At 45.1% G+C, this 25041-nt stretch overlaps 2 protein-coding genes and 1 non-coding gene across 4 annotated transcripts in view; 2 read left to right on the top strand and 1 right to left on the bottom strand.

The window, feature by feature from the left end:
* Dcr-1 (Endoribonuclease Dcr-1) overlaps positions 1–14918 on the bottom strand; it is a 54422-nt gene extending 39504 nt beyond the window's left edge. The window contains exons 1-5 of the mRNA XM_075699237.1: positions 14441–14918; positions 9912–10068; positions 8902–9614; positions 7174–7393; positions 2380–3110 (exon numbers count right to left, since the gene is read on the bottom strand). Of these exons, the coding sequence (XP_075555352.1) occupies positions 2380–3110; positions 7174–7393; positions 8902–9614; positions 9912–10068; positions 14441–14548 (1929 nt within the window). The 5' untranslated portion in view covers positions 14549–14918. The remainder of the gene's footprint in view (positions 1–2379; positions 3111–7173; positions 7394–8901; positions 9615–9911; positions 10069–14440) is intronic.
* On the top strand, positions 13268–19628 carry LOC142587899 (putative RNA/DNA demethylase ALKBH6). Of its 2 annotated transcripts, none has more exons than XM_075699241.1 (6): positions 13268–14414; positions 15196–15325; positions 15410–15456; positions 15969–16073; positions 17972–18094; positions 19104–19628. In XM_075699241.1, the coding sequence occupies exons 1-6, from the start codon at positions 14274–14276 to the stop codon at positions 19365–19367; spliced, it is 810 nt and encodes a 269-aa protein (XP_075555356.1). In that variant the 5' UTR covers positions 13268–14273; the 3' UTR covers positions 19368–19628. The 2 variants fall into 2 exon arrangements, with proteins under 2 accessions (XP_075555356.1, XP_075555357.1); XM_075699242.1 differs by lacking the exon at positions 13268–14414 and adding an exon at positions 14976–15071.
* Positions 19629–20702: 1074 nt separating this feature from the next.
* TRNAL-UAG (transfer RNA leucine (anticodon UAG)) lies at positions 20703–20783 on the top strand. Its single transcript has one exon. It is a non-coding gene; the product is annotated as a tRNA-Leu (tRNA).
* Positions 20784–25041: the final 4258 nt, after the last annotated feature.

Raw genomic sequence — 25041 nt, 5'->3', positions numbered from 1 at the left:
AGCCAGCCGGTATTTACACTGGCTAACCTCCCTGTCTTTCCTTCCCTTTTGCCTCTCTCTCTCTCTAAGCAGGCGTTGTCTGCAGCGACACTATACAAGAAATGCCGAGTTTGCAAGAATGTAGCTGTGATTCCGGCCTCTTACTGTAACAGTAAAACAAGGCATGCGCCATGCTCTGCTCTAACCCTGAACAATGGTACAAAGAGCCAGGACCGCTGGTCCACTGCCTGTTTCGCACCTACCTATTCCGTTATGCATTCATCACGAACTGATAACGGAAGCTAGGCAAAAATGAGAAAAGGTGACAGGGTGAACATTAGTTAATAGAGCATAAACTAGCTAATACGATTTCCTGACTCTGGCCAATCAGGGCAGCGTATGAAATCTCAATTTTATCCACTTCAGGTGCCAGACAGATACAGCTTATAGATAAGGCTGCTGAAGCTTGTGACATTAGCAGCATGTTCAACACGTTTGCATAACACGTTTTCCCCGCTACTACCTTCTTCAGAGGAAGGAATGCTGGGCAAGTTGGCATTACATTACGTTGATCTACCAGCGTTATACACGAGGGGTACGAAAAGAAATGACAATGCAAGTGCTGGAGATGTCCCTTCTTTCAGTGCTTCTTGTGCATTGTGCTACAGTATCATCACACAGTCTACGCTCGTTACAATGGAACCGCGTACAACAGGCTTTTGGATATAACGGACCATTATTCACCCTTAGTTTGTTTTACCTATGTTGTTAATGCAACAAAGTTCACTTTTAATGGAATGCGCTACAACGGACTATCAGCTAGAGCAGACGAAATTAGCGTCAATTTTTTTTTCAAGATCGGGCACATAAAATGTACTTTTGCGGTGTTGCGACGGCCTGACAACTGACTTGCGAGGGTCATTCGACGATCGTGGCTCAGTACCGCGTGCGCAAGGGAGGGAGGCGGAGCAGAAATGTGCGATCTTCTTTTGCGCGCTAGGCACAGAGGAGGCGGTTCTACTCTGGTAGTGCTACTTACGGCGTGGCTGCCGTATCTTGAAACCAATCTGCGATGTCGACAAAGTGTGCCCAGTGCAGGTAGCTTCGTATACGCTGTGCCTTCAACGTTTAGTTCTCATCGAAGCAAGAGATAGCACAAAGGTCAATTCACTCGCTGATGATGCCACGCTTATCTTGCTTAATTTGCAATCGCAATCTATGCTTCACCTGTCGGGCGAAACTGCAACTTTCTTTGTTCATTTTTTACTTTGGATGCTCGTCACTCACTGTTTTGCAATAAACTTGTTATACATCACGATGAAAGTTTCGGAGAGGCATTTCGGGTATCACGGACTTCGGATAAAACGGACATTTCTTGTCAGATTATCAGGGTCCCTTGTGACGAGAGTCGACTGTACTATGTTCTATTTTCGCAATCCAGCAAAAAACATACTTTATGGGTTACAAAAAAAATTAGCACACTCAACTTGCCACTGTTGAGAGCACCAGAGTGCATGCTTTAGATTCCAGCTGACTGAAATTGAGCGCTCAGAACCTGTTCACCTGGTTCTTTCACACTGCTTGGTGGTGGTCTCACTTTCATTCTGAAAGCGCGACCCAGATCTGCAAGAGTTTGGGTCAAATGGCTGCAGCAACTTCTGTTGTTAGCACGCCATCTGCTGCAGTGGCAGTTATGTGCGTGTGTGCCGTGCGTGCATCCACCCCATCCGCTTACAACAGAAGCCGTGCTGACGTGCTTCTGCATCAAGCCTGATAGCTCTGGAGAGCAACTGAACGTTTGGCTCAAGCACACTTTTTCTGGCTACGATCTAGAGCGGGCTTTGCATTTTTGCGATTGGAGTCAGGGCGATCTAGAAACTGGCCAAATGCATCCCGACACGCGCAAGCGTAGAGACCTGGCTTTATAGTTGACCAGATTACATTTTTGTCCATAATATGATTTCAAAATTTTCTACAAGCTATAAAAATTTTGTATGCTTTTCTTGTGGTTGGGAAGCTTCATGTTCATACGTAGCACTGGGACTGTGAAACTGCTACTTGGCCTCTGAGATCAGCGTCGCTTCGCACGAACACAAGTCTTGGAGGCAATGCAGAAATGCAGCAACCTCCATAGGTACTGAGCCATTGTTATTTATCCCACTGCTAATGTTCTCAGCTCACCATTACCTGCAGAAAAAATAGCTTACAGATCCAAAATGTATTCTTCATAGAGCACTTAGTAGAACTGCTGCAGACTTGTGTATCTAAGGCAAAAAAGCTTTTTTAAAAGATGGGCATACACCAAAAAGAACACCCAAAGGTTTAACTAGCAGAAGAAGCTGCATGCCACAAGCTCGTCTCATTCTAAACAGAAAGAAAATAATGACCATTCACACTGACCTCTATCCCTTCTTCCACGACACTTGTAGCCACCAACAAATTGCACTCTCGCGACCGGAACTTCTGAAGCACTTCCTCTTGTCTCTGAAGGCCCAGGGGGGTCAGGGTGTTTGGCAAACTCCGCAGACTACCACTGCTACGATTTGAGCTCGCCTCCCCGATCGCCGACGGAGCAGTCCTTCCCACCAGAAAGTTGGGGGTGATGAAACCGTACTCGTTCGGGCACCGCGTCGCCAGCTTCGAGAGCCACATGCTCAGGATGTAGGCGGTGATCCTCTGCCGCACAAACACAATGCCGCACAACGCGTTCGGGTCGTCGACTAGGTCGGCCCGGTGGCCCGTGGTTCGGAGTGGCACACCTACACTGGTCGACACAGAGGGTGTCAACACACTTGTTGCTGACGCACTACCAGACACGTCAACTTTTGGAGCAGACGACAATGCAGTGACTCCCACGCCTGTTGCAGCGCACGACGTGGTGTCGCCAGTTACGGGAACTTTCTTGTCTGGCGATAATATGGACAACCTGTTGATGTTGTTGGACAATGCAGTGACGGAGTCTTCCGCATTTTGCACAACACTTTCCACATCACTCGGAGCTGTCACGGGCTGGGCAGAAGAATCCACCACAGCCGATTTGCTTGTTTCCTCTGTCAATGATTCACATTCCTTGATGGAATTTTGCAAAGCTGCACACTTGTCCTGTCCAACATGCGAGTTGGCAGTGGTACCTGCAAAGGAAGGAAAAAAAAGCGAAACAATTATTACTAGAACACACTCTTAGTTGCTAGACGGCGGAGAATCAAAAACAAAAAACAAATGGCAGTTTTCCGCTACGACAAGCAGTGAAATCGACAGCAAGGCTTAGCACTGTGCTGAAGGCACCTCAGAATGGCGACATAATGCGGAACGCTGACAGAAACGTTACAGGTGTCACACCTCAGTGGTGCACAAGATGAGACCGAAGGATAACTGTCGACGTTTGTGAGTGCCTAAATAAAGGATCCGATAAACGCATCTTAGAGTTTACTCTCCATCATGATGACACCAGGGCAGACAGCATGGTGCGATAAGCACGAAGCTGCACAGCAGCAGGTGGAAGGCCAGAAATGGAAGGCTGGACATTGCTCTGGCTCTGCTGCAGAGCCAATTGAGCGAAGCACAATGATACGGCCATTTGGCTTCGTCGCTTTTGCATTCAAATTCACTGCGCATCTACGGAGACCTGATCCTCCATGTGCGGGACACACATATGCGTCGACATCACGGCAGTGGTGCCGACGGTGTGAATGTACCTCGTACATTTGCTTAATTGCTATTGCAATAAAAGATCTTAATGTTCCCATTCAAACTCTGCCTCTTTTTCTTTGAGAAACTTGGCAGTGTGTTCTAATGCACCGCTGTAAGCAACTCCGAGATGTATAACAGCAGCGAGACGCCATCCAGCATTCGCTCTGTTTAGCCATGTTCGACTACAACCACGAACAATAGAATACAGTTCGACCTCGTTAACACGAAGTTGTCAAAAGCGGGGGAAATTTCGAGATAAGCGGAGTTTTCAAATAAGCAAATTCACAAAAATATAAGGCCCAGGCCGCGCGAAGACCCCATACAGCTTTTCAAAGTAGGCACCAGCGGCCGCTTTATTTCTCGCAAGAGCTAAATATACCAGGAGCAGTATTTATGGCAGATCACTTTTGCGAGATGCCGCACAACTTAGCACCCGACACGTCAGGCATCTATGAGCAACAGCAATCTCTGCACAGAGCAAAGCAAACGCTGCTGCACGTAGGCACTGAAGTGTCCAAAGCCTTGTCATGTGAAATATAGCGAAAGTGCTCATATCCCACCAAAAAAGAAATCAACCGGCAATACTGCCCTAGGGCAGAGATTTCGTAGCCACGCCTCCCGCTCAATTACGTGCCACTATTTCCTGCACCGTTCTTGGCAGGCTTATCCCACTGATAATGCGTGCGGAGCGTCACTATGACCACCGACGAAGCATGACAAGAAACAGCATCGGAAAAGGCATTGCTACAACATCGCAGCACTGAACTTGTTACTTAAGAAAATGCCAAACACATTCGAAACATTCAGCTCAGCTCGCATAGCGCACGGCATGGCCTAGTGAGCTGATTCACATAGAAGCATAGAGCAAAGCGAATAAGTTGGCTGACGACTCCCAGCACGCACGTGAGCTGGAGTTGTCGAGGTCATGCGTACCTTCTCAAGGCCATTGCCCTTTGTCACGGGGTCAGAGGAACACTTCGCCGAGATTATCAATGAGATTGCGCCTGGCTGTGAACAGCAGATGATAAGAGTGGCCCAGAATGAAGCGGAATTTGCTACAGACTTGCAGTCTTGTCCCTTTTTGGCGATATCACAGCTGCGCACGAAGCATGGAAACCTCTGGGTGCCGACTTTTTCCCGGTATTTTCGCAGTCAAGATTTTGAGGTATCCGGAGCATAGCGCAAAAGAATTTTGAGACAAAATGTGAAATATACGTGGAGTTGACACAGAGTCCGGAAAAAATTTCGACTTGACCGATATCTTGAGATACCAGAGTTTGAGTCAACAAAGGTTTACTTGACATGCCAGACTTGGGATTCTGGGAAAGAAATCTCGCCTTATATTTGAATAAATACACTATGTTCACTGGGCATTACGGGGTTAAGATAACATAGCAGTCGGCAATGAGAACCAACTTGAAAAGCTACTGTGAAAAGCTTTTTGGGTCTGAGGAGGTTAATGTGGATATTGGACATAATGAAAGTGTTTTTGCATTGGATGAGACATTGTTGAAATGGGGTATGAGTCTAAAGATGCAAAATTTCTGAAAACCTGTAATGACTTCAAAAAATAATTATTTTTTTGCAGGAAAAATTGTAAATAACTTGGTTTCACACTGTTCACTAACATATTTGCAGCAGAGCAATTATACAGGTGAAAAACATGAACAGTGTCAACATATTTTAATTCTGTCAACTATAAGTTCAAGAGTACAATAAACCCTCGTAATAACGAAGTGATAGGGATGGCGAAAATAACTGCTCATTCAATAAAAGTGAATACCTCTTAAATGTTAAAAAATCAAAGGTGGAATGGCACAATTCCGCGAAAGTTTGATGCATGTGTCACGGGGTGCATTTCTGATCACAATCGCGCCAGATCTGGATCGATTGTGATTGTAAGCGGCCATTCAATGAAGCAAACCTTTACTGAGATGCAATAAGGACAGTCAGCTGAGCATGCCAGGTGTTTCTGCCATGCATGTGTAATGCCTGCTCCAGTTTGGTCAGGCACTGCATAAGGTAATGGGCACAGCCTATGCATTCAACTTTGTTTCGCAGCAGACGGAGACTCTCCCGCGTCTGCACCATTGTTGGTGTATCACGACACTGTTGATCCATCGGCTTTTCATCCTCATCGGGCCACCACGAACCAGGTCTAATATTTTGGTATCTACAGCTGGGGTGATGACGGAACATCAGCGTCAGCCAACGCGAATGAATCGAAGTTGCCCTCCACTTATTCGCTAACGTTGAATTCCAATGGCAGACCATGAGCGCTCGGCCAGAACACGAACGGAGCGCGTCGTTCCGACTGAGATCACTCTCGTCAAATCTTCGAATGGAATGTGTGTGTTCCTGCGGGTGCACTTAGTACAGGGAAATCAAGTGAGAGAGCGCTAGACTAGAGGTGGATGGGGTAGGCCTCACCACCACCATCATCTGTATCATCCTAGCATTCCAGGCATTTGTTTTTCTTCTGTGTAGGAAGAATCATTAATGGACTTGGGAACTTACAGTGCCTGAGTCGCAACTGTCACTGTCCAGGAGCGGGAACAGAAACGCATGGCACGACGTAGCGTCCATGTTTTCCATGTCGTTCATAGCTGCCTGTGACCGGAAACAGGCTACCATGAAAGGAAGCAGAGGTGGATGAAGGAAATACGTCACACGGACTTCCGGTCAAATCTTCCGATTTCGGCGGAGCAAATATTTTTGCTCCACAGAGCGATACAGAATCGGTGGCTGCTCCCAATCTGCCATTGGAACACGCAACTCACACTCTCATTCTGCCATTGGAATAGGATTGCTCCATACAGAGCAGAAAAACTTTATCTGGATCTACCTTTGTAATTCAACATAACGTTTCTGTGCACCGCTTCGTAAAGATTGTTGCAAACGTTGTGACCATCGCCAGGCTCACCTTGCAGCCGGCATATGCAAAATAGTCTGCGAACTTTGCAGGTGCCAGCTCTTTCCATGAATGGTTTAACAAATGTGTGGCACGATGCAGGTCTATGTTGAAGCCCTTGTTGGCATCATATCTGATGAGCATGCACTATGAAAGACTCTTGCAGCATAGCTTTCGCCTGGTCTCAATAACGTCCTGTTCCATAGGCTGCATAGGGCCAGTCACCCTTCTCCAACTCGCATATCAAAGACTTTTTGCTCTAAGGTCAGACACTTTCGCGCGGGGACTGGTGGTACCGTTTCCAACTGAATACCACAAACGCACATGGAATCCACAGCTCTAGGTTCGACCATGTCCTGTGTCCCAAGTGCACTGCCACTGTGTCTGCAGCCGATCCACGAAACTGTACTTAGGAATGTGATGCTCAGAACTGATCAACAAGAAGACTATGAATGATGGTTCACGGACAATACATTTCAGAAGTCGCTTTTGCAGTATCTACACGATACAGGACTCCATGATTATATGCAATTTCATCTCATTCATCTAAAAAAAGAAAAAGGAGAAGAAGAGGAGACTGTAGCAACAGCTACCTTGCTGCTGCTGTGGCTGCTGCTGCGGCCTGTACTCTCGCAGTATCCGCAGCAGGTGCCTGAACTTGGCCGGCTGATGGATTGCATCACTCGGCTCGAGATCCGTAGCCAAACCCTCGGTGAGTCGTGCGACTTGCTGGATCACCGTGTGGACCACCAGGAGTGCCATGCGTGACCAGTTCACGGCGGGACCCAGGCTGTCCACCGCTTGGGACACCTCCTACAGATGCAGCAAATGAGCGACTGATTCGACAATCTTTTGTGACCCTTTCCACCAACTAGAAGGTGCAAGGTCTGTCCAAGCAAAAGTTTTAAAGCGAATAATTTATTATTACTTTTATTTTTTTTACCTGTTTCACCCGTTTTCGTGGTTCGTCAGTGGTCGGACTCGGCAAGGAGAGTGTTTTTTCCCTTACAGCACCAATCAATGTTGCTTACATTGCCAATCAATATAAATAGTTTCTGCACAACCTTTTGTCTTGATTCTAACTTTCTAGCATCTTCCTAATCTTAACTTCCTAGCATCAAGAGTCAAAAGCTTTCAGCATGAGTGTCTACTGAAGTGTGCCAATATTAGACATTTTAGAATAACAAATTGCATATTGCCACTTCGATTTGGTCTTCGAATAGAACATTCACTAGTCGTTAATATGACTATTTCTTCGATAGTTTTCAACTATTTTAGATCAACTATGCATGAATAAGCGCAAAACTAGAGCGGAAGTGCGATATATTTCTGCGGCGAGAGTAGACATAAAAAGTGACAATTTACGCAGTGGAGCTCTCTATGCACTGCTCAGGGAGATAAACTTTTTCTTTGAAACCCGATCAGTCCCACTCTCTGAAGAATCCGGGGCTTGCGAACAAACTGTTTATTTGTTCCTAATGCTCCATTTATGTTTTTAATAAAAAACACAATCATAATGTGCAGTGTAATGACGGAAGCTTGCTAACATTGTGAATATATGAGGATGTGAACATCCTCGTATATTCATGCAGCCTGACAAAAAAATATAAAGAATAAAGGAGAATTTTTTCAAGGTTACCCCCAACCGCAATAGTTTTACCCCCGTATGTTGTAATACAAAACTCCCAGCCCCTACAAGAACACCTTCCACAAGAGTGAGATTTGGATAAAAATTGTTGAGGAGCTGGGGTACAGCAGAAGAGTAGCAGGAAAGTATTGCCGTGTCCAAACTTCTAATGCTTTTGCAGAGCCAGGTGAATCTATCACCACCACCTTCGAGACTTCCGCTTCTTCAGCTGCTCCTAGCGCATCTCCAAAAACAACAGGCTAAGTGGAATAAAACTATTTATTCGCCTTCTATATTCATATTTAAAATCAGTGCGGGTGATGTTGCACGCAATCACTTTTTATGATGAGCAACAGATCCATGAATGAACACGTTGCTTGAAATAGTGTGGTGAAAAGCGCCACCACGCAGACAAGCGTGCTCACAGCAGGCAGAGTTGTCAACAGCGGTGCCGGCAGAACAAATGACAACAGCTTGGATACGTGCGAAAGACAACTTCCGTCCGTGAGGGGGTTTTGACTTTGTTTTCACTTCCCAAGTGTGAACAGAGCATAAATGTCTACAATGGTCCCCCCGCACTGAAAACCAGGCCACAAAGAAAGACATCCATCGTCAAACGGCGACCGCTGCGTGATTCAGGTGCCCAACAACCCGACACAGGAACCAGACAGGAAGCACACAAAAGGGAGTTCACCTTGAGAAACAGGTCGGCCACCTCTCGGGCACACCACGGGCCCAGGGTGACGAGCATGTAGCCCAGCTCGACGAGGTAGCGCTGCGACTGCCGCAGCGAAGCCTTGTTCCGCTCATCCAGCTGACCCTCCGTGCCCCCCAGGAACTCCATCGCCTCGTCCAGCAGCCTCAGCGCAGTCTCCAGGTTTTTCGCGGACTCCCCATCGCCGCTGCCGCCGCCATACACAGCGTACTCGACGACCACTTCCCTGGGCCGGCTGCCGTACTTGCCAACGACCGTCAGCTCGCTAGAAGTGCACGCGACGCTCTGGAAGCCATCCTCGAGTTCAAGGATCTCCGCCTCAAGCAAAGAGGGTCGTTGTCTCTTCTTTGTTGCGAGTGGTGCCGCAAGCCCCAGCACACTCAGCCGGCCCTCAATGACGTAGTCCATGACGAAGTTCAGCACAGGCTCAAACTCAATGCGGCGCAGCGCCTGGTTGCACTCATCGAAGACAAGAAGGTTCAAGTGGTCGACGAGCTCTTCGGCGATGTCTGCATCCGCATTGACCAAGTGGCAGGTGAAGGCGCCGGCCGTCATTACGAGGACGTGGTGGTCGCGGAACAGTTTCGGGAAGTCCATGCGCTCCTCGGTCTTGCCGGTAGGATCGCCGACAAAGACGGATTTGAGATCGGTGTAGTCCTCCATCATCTTCTGGTGCCGCACGCCGGACTCGGCTGCACGAAACAAACCCCTTTGATTGCATACATCAACTTCTCTGGTACTTAGAAGTATTTGTGCCTCCTTTTTGACTTTTCCCAGTAATAAATTTATGTGATTCATATTTCACGAAGCTATAATAATTAAAAAGGCCTTGGCTAGTGAAACCTGCTAATAAAGGTAAGCACATTCAGCACAATGAGCATTCTGAAACACACTCTGCAGGCGCAGTATGTTAAACACAGCTGATATGAATACTGTTCGAGTTGAGTTTTCTCTATCAACCTGAATGAGAATGCCAGAGCTGTCCTTACCTGATGGAACCAGAATTAGCACTCGCTTGCCACCTGCAGCAAAGTTTTGCCGGACCTGGTAGGCTAGTTCCTTGACCAGCATCACCACCATGAAGGTCTTCCCTGATGACAAGAACACGATGGAATTCTGCTGCTTTGCGGTGTCCAGTAGCTCCACCTGGAAGCGGCGCAAGATTGCTGTTGCAGTGGGAGTGGAGCCGGGTCTGCTCCATGCAAAAGCTGAATATGTGCCGGCATTGGGGAAGGCCTAGCAACACATTTAACTAGAGGTGTGCGAATATTGGAAACATTTGAGTAACAAACCAAATATTGCCTCATTTGATTCGGTTTTTGAATCAAACAGTATTTGAATATCTCAAATCGTCAACAGTGTATAGAACAAAATTGGAGCAAAATGATAAATTTCATCCTCGCTGCCATAATAGGCTGGATGTGAGATGTTACACAGTGGAACAAACTATGTTGCTCGAGAAGTCAAAATACTTTGCGCTCGCCAAAAGTTCCTGTGCATACAAACGAACTGCTTATTTGTTCCTAATGCTCCATTTCTTATGTTAATAAATGGCACTTAGAACATGCAGCATAATTACAGAAACTTGCTTACATTATGAATACTGGGAAGTGAACATCATTTTATAGTTATCATGAAAATGACTGTTCATTATTAAAAAACGATTAGAAAAGTGTTTCATACTTGGTTCATTCTTTGCACTATTAAATTCGTATTCGATTTGGTCCCAAGATTTAGTATTCACACACCCCTACATTTTGCAGTGACAGCTGTTAAGCGACACCAAAATGCTACACTAAGTTCAGTCTGAGGTACTCTTGCAAAAATGAGATTAGCATCTATACAAAGAAAAATGGGCTCATTACTAATGGAGAAAACGAACGGACAAGTTTTGAATTTTGTGCCCAAGCTACAGCACTGATGCGTCAGTATGAAGTAACGGATCTCGGAGTACTCTTGCATGTCTGAGTTATCTTTATCAGAGAACATTCTCAAGACTAATTTGAGCTGACTAAGTATTAGGCAAATACAATACAATCCTTGTTTGCAGGTGAACTACCAACAAGCAACGGGCAGGTGCTGTCCAAATTTTGCCAATGCCGCGTGGAAAAACAGCACGAACATGAAGCCCATTGTTTGCTCTTGCATCTTTTCTGCCTCACCAAATCTTACGATGAAACTGACATTTCTCGTATTACAGAAGCGTAAGCTACAAATCCAGTTTATCATACCTTTTTACCGTAAACCTTTAAGTGTACACACCTCAGCTGACTTGCAGCATCTGTGGCTGATATTACGTTTTCTCAATCATTATTTCCTTTGGCCAAAAGAGGTTGCTGGAAAATAAAACCACGCTTGTTCCCGTCCAAGTAGATTTATATCATTTGGTTTAAAAACATATATACAATTGATGGAGTGAAAGATGTGGGAATCAGCGGGCAGGCAACTGCAACTGGAAAAGGTGCAATGCTTGCGTATTCCTTAGGAAGGAAGGGAGAGAGACATAGAAATTAAAGACAGGAAGGGAAGGAAAGTCTACTATGTATAAGCCGCAGTCAAAAGTTGGTTGAAAACGCACCAGGTGAGGGCAGTAGACTGCTAAAATAAAATTAGCACTGGCCTAAGCACTTGCATAAATTGTCTAGTACTTAGCTATGGCTTATACAGTTAAAACGAGTGCTCACCTAAGTACTCAGCCAAGTACTTAGGCGAGTGCTTACTAAGTATAAACTGTATCTTCATCTTTGTAGTTGTCACTGTCAGCACGTGTGGCTGTAGTCATTGATTATTGTTTGTATGTCCTGTTGCTACATCTCTGGGTGGCACTTACAAGCTTTCCTTTGGGTCACTTCTATAACACGGTAAATAAAGACCACCTAGATGCTAGGTAATGTTGTTATGAGTGCCTAGGTGCCCAAACAACCAATGACAGGTTGCGTGTAGGTCAGCTGCTTCTTGATAACGGTTACAAACATATCAGGGACAAATTTCACTTCTTTCTTTCTCTTTCATTGTATTCTTCTTGTGGACATATATTTTGCCCTCTTACTGTCAAATAAACAGTTCGCTTGAGCATCATCAAATATGTGTGATGATATTCCTTTGTACGTGTCTTGTTTGAGCTATGCACTGATTCACAATGACCAAAAAAGAATGAGCAATCTGTCTTAAAAGATAGTTTTGAAGATGCGTCCCTGTCAGCCCTTCGAACTAAATAAAAATCTCAAGATTAGCTATTCATGAGGTAGTGCCCTTATTTTCTTAGGAGGCACTTCGAGCACTATATATATATATATATATATATATATATATATATATATATATACACATTCATTGGAGCAAGAAATAGGTTATTTTTTAATAGGAATACACGGGGGAAAATCAGGGGTTTCATTGTCTGGCAGCCCAAAGTCCGGGATTTCTCTGGTAAGGTTCACGAACTATTAACTCAAGCAATTCCCTCCATATGGACACAAATATTCTCTTTGAATAAGTGAAATTCCACACAGGAACATGTAATAGATGGTAAATGTGTAAGAACATGTAAAGGCAAAGAGAGTTGCTCGCAAATCATGTGACAAACTCAGTTCTATACAAATCATCATTGCCAGGCATTATTAACAGATTGAAATGAAACGACATTAAGAACAAACAACAGAGAGACAGGTTTTGCAATCTATTCTTTACTTTTTTTATCTGCACTTCTTTAAACAAAGGAAAAAAAAAAGTAGTGCACATGGTTATGCTTCGTAGAAAACGTGATGCTTTTCCTTATTTTACAAAGCCGTTGTTGATGTACATTATGATATGCATCAGGAGCATTTCTGTGTCCACCCTAGGGACATGTCGGGCCTTTCGTCCCTATTAACCTGTTGGTTACCAGTGTACGCTGTTGCAAGAAAATTAGTGGAATACTAACTAGACGACTCAGCCACCCTTTGATGAATGTAACGTAGTTGGATAAACATCCTCCTAATATCACAGCTGCCATTCGCAATGAACACGTCATTAACACTGCGTTAATCCACTTTGTAGTACATTACTGCCATTTACATGCATGTAAAGTTCAGGAAATGCAATGCAATGTGCCATATGTCACATTCATGTAAACGGGGCTACTAAGAAAGCAACAAGCTAATTCATTCATTCGGCACTGGCACACCCTGATTATGTATATTTATATATGTTGGCCTTCACTCGAGTGTTGAGTGAGAATGAGGCATTACCATATTCATATAACAACAACGACGACGACAACGACGACAACAACAATAACAACAATAATAATAATATATCTTGACCAATTGCCCACAAACGCTGGGCAGTGTTCATTAGCTTTGTTACACCTGCATTTATTATTATTCTTTAGAAAGGAGCAAATGTCGAAGAGAAATCGAGATTAATGCTATGTTTATAAATTTTGTTCGGGGTGCAAAAATCCAGAATTATTGGGTTTTACCCCAAAACAAAGACACTATGTACGTGTTCCCTCGTTTTGTACGGCAACTCTACTTACCACTACCACCGTACGCCTGAGTCATTACTGAGAGCGATGAAATTCCAGAACTATGGGAGCGACTTTCTCAAAGCCATTTCTGCAGTTACTGATGAGACAGACTGTCGAGACAACAAAACCTGCGAGTGACTTTTGCAAATGCCCAGCATCTACCAAGCACATTTTATTCTCTGTAAGTGTCAGTGTCTCTACGCGATGCCTCTGAGACAACTTATTGTGGAAGGATTAGTAATATGCAAGAACTACCGCAATGATCTCACTCAATTTCACTGCAACCGCTGATATGACATCATGGCGTGGGCCATATTCTGAAACCGATGCACTTTAGCGATACTATAGCCTCGACCATGCCTTCGCCATCTGCGCGCACAGATTGGCTGTCTTAGCGAATTCGGATGAGCTACGTCATCCAACTTTGCTCAACCAGCCAATCAGGACGCGCCTGACGGCGATAGTATCTCCGAAATGGATTGTTTCGGAACACGGCCCATGAGACATGAATAAAGCGCTTGTTGCTATTATCGTGCCACAAGCAGCAGCATCGGTGTCGTGGCATATGCGAGGATAATGAATTGCCAAAGGACAAGAATGAAGCCCTCGAACGTCGTTTCGCTATAATGTGTGCAGCCATCGCAACATAGCTAAACCCCGCATACACAATCTGGAAGTCAGCGGTAGCTGCGAGCCACTGGCTGACAGCACGTTATCGCAGCTACACAAGATAGTCAGCAAACAAGAAAACGAGAGATATCGGCACCGCAGGAGCAGATAAAATATCCCAAGGCAAGCAGTGTTTGATCGGCTCTCGCGGGATCAAGATGTTCCCGTTCGAAAGATGCGAGAAGTGGCGCCTTGTCGTACGAAACGGCGCAAATCGCGAGCGTATCACTTGCGTCTTGCGGTCCACGACAACTTTCGGCGAGAAAAACTTTGTGTCCGAGTTATTACCAGGCAGAGGAGAGACGGAGTGAACCATGTATGTATCTGTCAGGTGTGTCTAACCTGGTATTCCAAGGGCGTGAACGTCTTGGTTTGCACGTTTTCGAGGAAGTGGTGCCGACGTTGTCTCGGCTGCGGCGCCTCGCCGACGCCGGGTCTCTTCACAACCATCTTGGGCGAGTCGCAGGGTGATTCTGCGCCGAATCTGCGAGCACGACGCAGCGTGCAGGTCTCGTAGATTATCAGCAGCCCGGGACAAACTGGACCACCGGTTTACAAAAGGCAATGCCGCACACTTCACATACACGCGCGCGCAAAGCGATAAAAACTCGCAACCTCCGAGACACGTCTGCTAGCCAAGCCCCATTTCGAGTCACCGTCCGATGTTTCCAGTGGTATGCACGGTCAGCTCCTGACGGCCATGCGACGTACTGGTAGTTTTGGAATCTTTCTGTATCCAAATAAAACGGCGATTGCTTTCAGGGCATCGTCGTCTTCCGACGGCAACAAAATACACACACCAGCGGGCAAAAACCGAAAGGCGCACAAACTGAACCGATGTAGCGATTGGTTGATAGCGTTCACGTGATCACTTGTAGCCAATCACGAAGACAAAAGCAAATTCGTCTTGGGTAACATGGCGGCGCCCATGTGCGGCTTGGCCGGTGATCTGGACAAATTTCGAATCACGTCGGTGAGGGTCGTTACATTCGTTGTTTTGTGTTAGTAAAAAACTTCTGAAACGCATGCGTTCGAGGAAGCCATGTTCAATACTTTCTCGTGCGATCGGTGTAGTATAAGTGTTCTCTTGTTTTCAGCTGCCTGACAGCGTCTACTACGTTCCGAATTTCATCACAGAAATTGAAGAGAAATACCTCCATGACAAAGTCTACGACGCACCCAAGCCAAAGTGGGTCCAACTCGCCCGCAGGCGGCTCCAGAACTGGGGTGGGTACTAAGGCGGACAGAATTCGAACTCCAGGTCGCATGGTTAAGTAAAAGTCTACGTTATACTTCGGTTTACCTTCGCAGGTGGACTGCCCCATCCCAAAGGCATGGTTTCGGAAGCTCTGCCGCAAGTAACTTTTTTCTGATATTGCCCGAAGCTAAACTGCGATAACGAATAACTGAGCGCGCGAGATGGAGAAGGTGCTTTGAACTCGTTTGAAACTTTCTGCATCTTTGCGTCGCTCCCATTTCATCAGAATGCTCGGAAAATTGAGAATTCGTTTCATCTTGATTATAAACTGTCAGCCGTGGTCGGGGCCTCCCATCGCTATGCACACGCCAAGTCGTTACTATGTGCAAGAAAACCTAGAATCTGAATAACGCTAGCGTGAAACTGCAAAGGCAAGGGTATAGGTCCGATTGAATGCGGATTTTCTCTTGATCTGAGAGCACTTGCAATAGTACAAGCTAGTGTGAAAATTGACGGTACGATTGACGAGGCCATGCGCACTAAAAAGTTTCACTAGACATAGCTTTCTTGTATGCTCAGCGAAATCTTCACTTCTGATTGAGGTACGTAAGGCAGAGTTGCATCTCGGTTATTGCATTGATTTTTGCTGATGGACACTCAACCTTGATGCAGTGGCTGAAGGACATATCTGCCAAAGTGGCTAGCCTGGGAGTCTTTGGTGAGAAGCTGCCAAATCATGTCCTCGTCAACGAGTACAAGCCTGGTGAAGGAATCTTGGTGGGTTTCACAAACCATTGTCGTGCCACTTTCACAATTCCTGTCTTCAGTAGCACTACTGTAGTCTGTAGCTAGCAGGTGGCTATGTTTTCATTCGGGTGATTGCAATTGCAGCTTGTGTGCAATTAATTATGCATTTTTCAAACTTGACGATGATCACTAATGGCATCCCCTTTGCATCGAGTGGTGACAGATAATCGCCTAGCATACCCGAGGCACATGTTTCCATAACCTAGCAGTCTTACCTATCTCTGCTTCATCTCAATGGCATGCGTCTGTGGCAGTCCTGTGAACATCCCTTGTTTGTTGGTTTTGTTTGTTGCCAGTCTTCACTGCTGACAAGTTAGTGGAGTACTCCCATCGGCTTTGAACGCCAAAGCTTCTGCAAAGTGAACATACTTGAGAAGAATGATGATTTATTGGCATACCCTTTAACCATGGGTGGTGACACATAGTCACCTAGCCTGCTTGAGCTAAAGAGGTACTCTATAAATGCCTATCAGTGTAGCATTCTGCCTATATCTCCTTAATATTTTCTGCTTCCTGAAGACCTCGATATTCTACCTTGTATGGTTACCTATTCCTGTAATGGATTCAGTCCTATCAGTCTCTTTGCTGCATGTTTCCCACCAATACTCAACTTGTGCAGGCTGACATGCGCTTCCTGGTCACTGATGATCGTGGAAATATTCTAATGAGCTTGTGAACAGACTTGTGGCTTACATGACTGAGTTACTTTGCATACAGTTATCGCAGAATGAAATGTGACAGTGAGAAAACTGAATGGATTGCACATTTTGCTTTCCACATTCGCCAGTACTTACCAATGCTTAGCATTCCGGCTGAAGTACCTATATTTCATTCTGGCATGACTATGCATCCTCAGGATTGGTTAAAACGTGCCTGTTTTCTGGGAACCAGGTCTTTATTAGAGAGGTCAGTGACTCTGTGGAAAGGCTTTGCTGTCTGATATGCTTGTACATATCCAGGCCTACACAACACTGACAAAAAGAAGATTTCAGTGATTTCATTGCTGTGCCTATGTGATATACTTGTGGTAGAGATGGTCTGGTTGACTTTTGGCCATCCGGTGCTTCTGCACATTGTTGCTTTGTGCAAAGCAGCTCGTCACGGCTACAGAGTGAAAAGAGAATAAATTTTCCTCCAATTTTTTTCATAGCACTTTATTTACGCTATCGATGTTGATCATTTGGACACAGGTGAAGTCGAGCTAATTAAGCTTCAGGCATGGTGTGTTTTTGATGGGCAAGACATCCTAGCAAAAGTAACAGTTTTCAAGCGACGCTTGTATTGCCTCGCTAGTATCGGCGTCAGTGTTGCTGTATGAAAAAACTCAAGCTGCGTGAAAATAAGAATTGCTTGTCGGTCTGTGGATTCGAACCCCCGACCTCCGCGTTGCGAGACCACCACGCTAAGCGATTCAGCCACTGTTGGACCATCATACGCAGCCTTTAAAGCAGGATTTTATATGCCTGAAGAAGTAGACACAGCGCAAGGCATGAGCCAATCACAGGCACCCTTCCCTCTGGAGGAGGGAAAGGGTGATCACATTTACTCGCTTTGCGCCCTCTAGTTTGGCGCCCAGCAGTCAGATGGGGAGGCTGCATTTGGCTCGTTCTGCTGGAGAGCAGGCTGTGTTCAAACAACAGGAGCGCTTCTTGCGTTCGGCTGAAGAAGAGGCGGCGTTTCATGAACGCTGCCTGGAATTCGCTCGAGAAAGGGCTCGTCGTCAACGTGCCGACCTCGCCGTGAGGGAGTGCGAAGCCGAGGTGTTACGACAACGGAGAGCCGCAGTCCCCGAGCTTCGCTTGCAGCCATTTTTCGTTTGGGGAAGGGTTTGTAATTTTCTATTTCTTTTTGATGTCTTCTCGTCACAGCCTCACGAAGATGGCCCACTGTACTACCCAGTGGTGACTAACATCACCTTGAATTCGAGTACCGTCATCGATTTCTACAAGCCACGGAAAAGCACAACTTGCGAAGTAACTGCCGATGCAAAGGTATCGAGACTTGCCACATATGTAACCGTTAATGTCCACCTTAGGCTCTGTATTGAACAGTATAGTATACATGTCTTGATAAGGTGGAATCACTCTTAGTTCTGTTGTGCTCTGTGGTGTCTTAAATGAAGGTGTGTTACTGGCATGGAAACTAGCTTGTATCTCTAATTTTCATTGACTGTTGTCTAAATAAGAGCACCAGCTAAACATGACTATCACAGTTAAGCCACTGGCTGGTTAGTTAAGTTACAGTTAAGCCACTGGCTTGGATTTTGCACAGAAGTAACATTTCACGGTGGGCTCAGTTTAATGCCACATTCATGCGCCTTACTTCCTGTTTTGTTCACAATAGCTCTGAAACGTACATTTTTGATGCCTCTAAAGACGATTTCATTGCAACGGAATGGTGACACTGCAAGGCTTTGCAATGGCAGAATATTTGATTGCCAATTACTCTGCTGCTCACACAAAGTGCATTTCACAACTTTTAATCTGAAGATATTTTGACAACCGAGAACCAATTCTTGTGCTACCCGTTCCTCCTACCCGTACCATGCATTGAGGGACACCGTGGCTTTGCCATTTCACTCGTTGCCGCTTTTCTTTAGTCGTAATGTGCATAGATCAAATTGCAAATGTCTATGTGACGTAAAGACTGCAATTTTAAACTATAAGTATGGTGCACTTAATAACAGCAGACTTGCGTATGGTAATCTGATTGCACACATCTCAAGTACTAAGGTTTCAATGCCACTTCGCGCCACATACCAGTTTTCGCAACTTTCCATGCCAATTGTAAATTACAATTCCTACTGAAATCGCAAATAGTATGCTTGATTTTATCATTATAAATCACGGTCATTCCATTTCTGCTAACGTCTTGCAACACGTTCTGGCCGATGGTCAGTCGATACATTCCATGCCTTTTCTAGGAGACAGTTCAAGGTGCCTTTAATCATGCACAGGTGTGTGATAGTGTGCGTGATACAAGTTTACAATGCCTACGCAGGACACGGAGACGAATTCCCACATAGGCTCACTTCTGCTGGAGCGGCGGAGCCTCTTGATAACAAGCGGGGCCATGTACACCGATTACCTCCATGGCATTGAGGGCAGGACGAAAGACATCATCGACGATTCCATCAAGAACGTCGATGCCTGTTCCGTGAAACAGGGCACAGTGCTACAGAGGGAGACAAGGGTTTCCCTCACCATACGAGTTGTTCCAAAAGTGCTCCGAGCAAATGTGCTCCAAGCACTGTTCAAGAAGTGAACCATCTTTACAGTCGGGGACATTTGAAATATGCTTCTTTCGCTCTGTCATGATGCATTTATTGAGGCAATGAAATTGGAAGGACTCTGAACCAAAATGAAACTTTTGGCTCACAAACATGCTTTCCGTCCACAGGGTGCGTATGAAGTGTTTACGAGCCCGTCATCACTTTGTGTGCCTACCTCAACTTTGCATCAGGGGCATAACAGTCAAGGAAGATTGTTTTTGTTTGTAATAAAAGCAACCACATGTCTTTGTTTATTTGTCTTTTCCATCTGCTTTCATTATGACATATCAAATGTGTTTCATTTGATACATCGTGTGCACGGGTGTCTGCAAAATGTTGCTTTGCTTATCACTTCGAAGGTCCTTCATTCTTGTGGAGTACAAAAGCTGTGCTGAGCAGAAACGGTGCCAACAAGCGTTGTTCTACAGGAGACTTCAGTTGATAGCCTAGCGGGAGATATGCTTCAGATGCTTCTGAAGTTTGTGCTTTTGTTAAGGGTAACTCGTTACACATGCAGCATGTTGATAAAAGAACTGATCTTGTGACTGTTTGTCGTAAATCTTCTCATTTGCAGCAAAAAAGCAACTGTGCCATTTAATTGGCATTCTTGCATCATAGCTGGAACTCTCGAATAAAGACGTGTAAACAAGAAGAAAACTGCCCTATTTGATTTGACAATTATAGTAATAAAGTTTGTCAAACGAAATTAGTTAATGCACTTGTGCAATAGATATGACCCTCGAAAATTTTGTACATCGTGAATAAGGAACTCGTAAATTCGATCAGGCGTGTTTTCTTTATAGCCCCCCACACCTTTTCCTTTAGGTGTTGAGCTGTGCTACCTAACGGGTCGCAAAAAAAAAAAAAAAAACGCACACACACGCAGAGAGACATCTCCCTCTCCGCAATCATTCCCTCCTGTTGAGGCGCATTCTCATTTTATTGTACATACACATTTTTAATGTTTCTGCATTGGAGTTTCAGTGGAACAACGATACGTTTGGATATAGGGAGTTACAAAATCTATGGTGCAGAAGGGGCGAATGCGAGGTGCTCCGTTTGCGACATGAAAATTGCGTGCTAGGTTTCGTAGCAGACGACGACCGGTTCGACCGTCGAGCAACGCATTACGTTTGTGAAGTTTCCCGTGCCACTGCTTACATTTAGCGGTAGTCAATGGGCAGTCGTGAGTCGCTGCCTCTCTCTGCGCAAATTTATATGATCGGCGAGTGACGCACAACAATGGAAGAATTCATTATTTGAATTGCTTCAATGAAATAATTCCGTCAGCTCGATACCGTCTCATCTGGTAGGCGCCGAGTAGCCGCGGTAGCGTGGCCGAGCGGTCTAAGGCGCTGGTTTTAGGCACCAGTCTGATAAAGGCGTGGGTTCGAATCCCACCGCTGCCATACCTTTTTAAAACTGTTTTTTTTTTTTTTTTCAGGATACACGTTTACCAATTAATTTAACGAATTTATATCTAACGACTTCGAGAGCGTGTACTCGAGGTACCTTTTTTTTTCACTGGCACGATTTTCGCAATTGTTGGCACGATTGGGACGAATACCGCTTTACCAGGGAGTAGTAAAATCCTGCTTCGGTATGAACGTCGTTTCGTAATCTAACCCTACAAAAAAAAAAAAAAAAGCGCGAAGGCGAAGGTTTAGTCAAAGTGAACACGTGGTCAGCTATCGCTTATCTGCGAGCTTGTTTGTACACTGGATCTGTACATTATTTTTCATATAGGAGAGGAAGCGTGTAGGCACTTGTTCTTTGATTGGTTGTGGAAACTACTTCTCTACTACCGAATATGTGTTTGCGAAAAAAAAAAGAAGAAGAAGAACCGAAGGCGCACTACGGTGATTGCAAAGCAAGCAGACGGTTCAAGGCTTCTAGTTTTGTTCGCCTGTATTTATTAAAGCATACGAGGACACTTAGTTTAAAAGTTGGTACATTAGGGTTCGTGATAATCCAACATGGGCAAAAAAAGGTTAAACTAAATTACTCGCGCTAACACTGACGATGATTATGAGTGAATTCCGCGTTGAAACTGGGCGGTTGCACCTGCTCCCAAAACGTCATTGGTGCCACCACATTAATTCCGGCATATGCTATTAAAGTTCACGTGTAACGTTAAAGAGCCTAAATGTTTTAATTCCACGTCCTTGATGGCTGTAGCAAATAGATGATACATCATTCTGAAACACGCAATTTTCATATTCGACATCGCTTTGGTTCGTTACCGGTTGCGCCATCAACATTCCAAAAGTATCGTACTTAGTTTGCTGCCGTAATGTTTACCCGTTCATTACCGTCTTTAAACCCCAAGGCTTCGTGGAGACTGAGCCCATTTTTTTTTAATCTATTTCTGGGCGTGTATTTTGACATCCCAGCAACCTCTCCGTATTTGTCTCCGCAAAATACATTTTGCTTGCTAGTATGCCGACAGATCATATTCTTGGGTAATTGTGAACCTTCTTAAATGACTTCACGTTGTTACATATTACGCAGCCTGCCCCATAGCCTGAAAAGAAAAAGTTTACTGCCCCTCGAGTTACCGTAGAATATTCCCTGCTTCATCTCGATCTTCGCTACGCTGTAGTTTTCCTTTGTTCTATCCGTAATGAGGCCTGCATACTTACCGGCCAGTTTTCTCGTTATTTTTCGTCTCTGAGAAAGCGAGAGTTCACATGTTTCGTCTACACAAATACACTCAACATACACCCAACATGCTGTTTCTTGTACGTCTCTTTCCACAAGTTAGATTTTACTTAGTATTCCTAACCCATAGAAAGATGTCCATTCCATGTCTCCATGTACTACATTTTTTTTTTCATGGGCTTCTTATAACGCTAATCTACGAACTGATATTTGGTTTCCTTCGAGCCCTGGCACTATCACCGACCTTAAGCATATAGCACAACATTTCCGAATGCCTATCCCCAGCTACCACTAACCCTTTCCACAGTCGATCTGACTATACTCCGTAATGCAATACCCAGATAACGTTATCTGTTTTATTACACCTGCCTTTCTCTTACCTTTTGCTTCAGCAAGTGCACCTTCGTGAGTTGTCGCCGCACGAGCGGACGCCATGTTCGCGCCACAAAAACACGTGAGATTCCGAAACCATGGCGTCAGCGCCACGCAGCGTGTACTCCCACACCATTGTAGCTCGACTTTGTAGTTCACCATTGCAGTTCACCGTTGTAGCTCGACCGAATTCGTCGAAATTCTGCACGAAGTATCGCATTTCGCAGCTTTGGGAATATACGGCCATAAGGTCGAAGGGGAGCCAGCTTTAAAAAAAAAAAAATTGCAAGGACACTGCGTATGTGTGTTACCGCGGTATCGCATTTAACTCACACCGTAAGTATAATCACACTCCGGCAGTACAATCACACGCCGTTCTGGCATTTCATTAACTTTTGTGTGAAATAAAAAAAATACATTAATATTCGTTCGCTATTTAGGCACCTTTAATGCACTAATCGAGCTAGGCTCCACTGAAACCATAAAGGAGTGGCAAGCTAGGTTAACGCAGATAAAATATAATATATGCTAGTGTAGTCCAGCCATTATACTTCCAACATAGGCCATTAATTATGTTTGGAAGCACGTCTATTCGACCTCCTCGCGTAGAGCAAGTCTGCCCTAGCCATTCGTAGATGTTATTCTAGACTTTTGCAACACGTTCTGTGTTTCGTGTGCGACTGTGTGCTCGAGAAATATTCATCATGAAATATTCACCATGCCAGGTGTACGTGTTTTTTTTTTTCCTCCTTGAAAACTGCAGCAATTATGCTGAAAATCGCGTTTGCAAATCTTTGCGGCCTTTCAGGGGTTCGCCCTCAGACGATAGCCCTATACTGTTCTTGACGTGTACTTGCCTCCTAATGATTTGCGTATAAAGCTATTCCGAAGTTTGACTTTTGATTCAACGTCGTGGCATACAACGCGAATCTTTGCACGGAGGAAGCAGTTTGAAACATTAGTGGCCGAGCCAGCGTTCTACAAGCCGCCTGTCAACGTGAGCACCGCATGCAGCAATGCGAAGAAACGCATGAACCGGGAATGAATCGACGGTCACGGTTCTACGGTGTCCCAAAACGAAATTTGTTTAGCGCCACCGAATTACGTGGCGCTTTCGGAACCACTAGACAAATAAACGGTGTGCGTGGGTGGATAGGAAGGATGGGAGTTTAATAAGACTTTTTTTCGTTCGCGAAAGCTATACATTTGCCATCTGTTGCGCCCGCATTCGTCATACCACGTGTTGAGCATACTAAGTACGAAAGGTTTGGCGCGTACTCACGCTGACACAGCGGGCGTACATTCGGGCACGCAATTTTCTGGACCGTGTGTGACGCGAAAACCACCAGCACTGCGCCGAATTCAGCGTGTACAACGAAGAAGCGAGAGGCAACGAGAACATTTAGCTGGCCCTTTTTTTGACTGGGAGTTGCATGAGAAGGCCATGTCAAAATTCGGCGTTTTCCCTGCGGGTGCGGTCCACAAACTTTTGTCACCGACTGGTACTACACCGAGCGGTTTCTCGCGAACAACGCAGGCCCGTGGAAACTATTTCGCTTGCGAGATAACCTGTCGTATACAGATTCGCACAAGGGTACACAGACGTGCGCTTGGGTGCAAATCATATCCTCTATTCGTAATTTATTTATCAACTCATATGTTCGAGTTCAAGCAGAATTTTTTTTTTGGTGGGGGGGGGGGGGGCTAGTTGGCGCATGTTACTGAAGCACTAAAGCGCCAAACAGACGACACAAGAGACAAGGACGAGCGCTTTCCGTGTCTCTTCTTGTGTCGTCTGTTTGGCGCTTCAGTAATTCAGTAACATGTGTTCGAGTTCTGTTTTTAAAAATGCTGCTCGCAATGGTGATATGCAAATTGTGGATTTATTGTCTCTTGAGCACCCCAAAGACAGACGACGTACTCGTAGAAGTGCCTTTATTGTGAGGAATGTTTATTATTATTCTTTTTTTTTTATTAACGCGAAAGCCTTAAGTGGGGCTCGTTGCAATGGATCATACCCGAAAAGAGCGGCGTCTGGCCCAGCGAGACAAGAAATATCGACATCGGGAATGGCTCATACTCCCGTTAGCAAGCAAAGGTGCAAGAGCTGAATATGAATGTAGAAACGAAAGAAAGAAGGAAGGAAAGAAAGTAAGAAAGAACGAAAGAAAGGAAAACGTAAAGAAAGAGAACAAAAGAACATTTAGGCAGTGCATTGGGGGCCCGCATGTGTCGTTGAGGAGGCCGACCTACGACGCCATACATTTACTTAACACTGCAGTTCATTATGTCGCCTTCCCGCGTTACAGGAGTGTAACATGCTGCCGAACTTTTTTTTTTTTTCGAAAGTTTGCCCACGGCATAATTCGGCGGCTGTATATATAGGTTGCATTAGGACGTATAAATGAACCGTATGAGGAAAAATTTCACTTTGAGGGAAATTTAGTTCCGTGTTTCACACGTCACATGATTAGACAAAAGGTCGTCAGGGTTTCGAGACGAATACACGTTCAGAATAAAAAAAAAAATGTCCAATGTGCAGGTTATCGCACTTAATTCTGAACGGTAACCAACGCCGATGTATTAATATAGAGAAAAGGTAGGTTTAGTATTGTTATTACTCTTCCCGAAATG

Source organism: Dermacentor variabilis, chromosome 7 (assembly GCF_050947875.1).
Source record: "Dermacentor variabilis isolate Ectoservices chromosome 7, ASM5094787v1, whole genome shotgun sequence".
Taxonomy (NCBI): domain Eukaryota; kingdom Metazoa; phylum Arthropoda; class Arachnida; order Ixodida; family Ixodidae; genus Dermacentor; species Dermacentor variabilis.
The sequence above is the reverse complement of the archived record's forward strand: the minus strand, read 5'-3'. Positions and strand labels throughout refer to the sequence as shown.

What these genes read in the sequence shown, in the direction of transcription:
- LOC142587899 (XM_075699241.1), top strand. Translation starts at nt 14,274, where the DNA reads ATGCGAGAAGTGGCGCCTTGTCGTACGAAACGGCGCAAATCGCGAGCG. An exon ending in CAGGCGGCTCCAGAACTGGG is followed by an intron (nt 15,326 to 15,409) that starts GTGGGTACTAAG and finishes TTACCTTCGCAG; the next exon opens with GTGGACTGCCCCATCCCAAA. An exon ending in AGCCTGGTGAAGGAATCTTG is followed by an intron (nt 16,074 to 17,971) that starts GTGGGTTTCACA and finishes TTCTCGTCACAG; the next exon opens with CCTCACGAAGATGGCCCACT.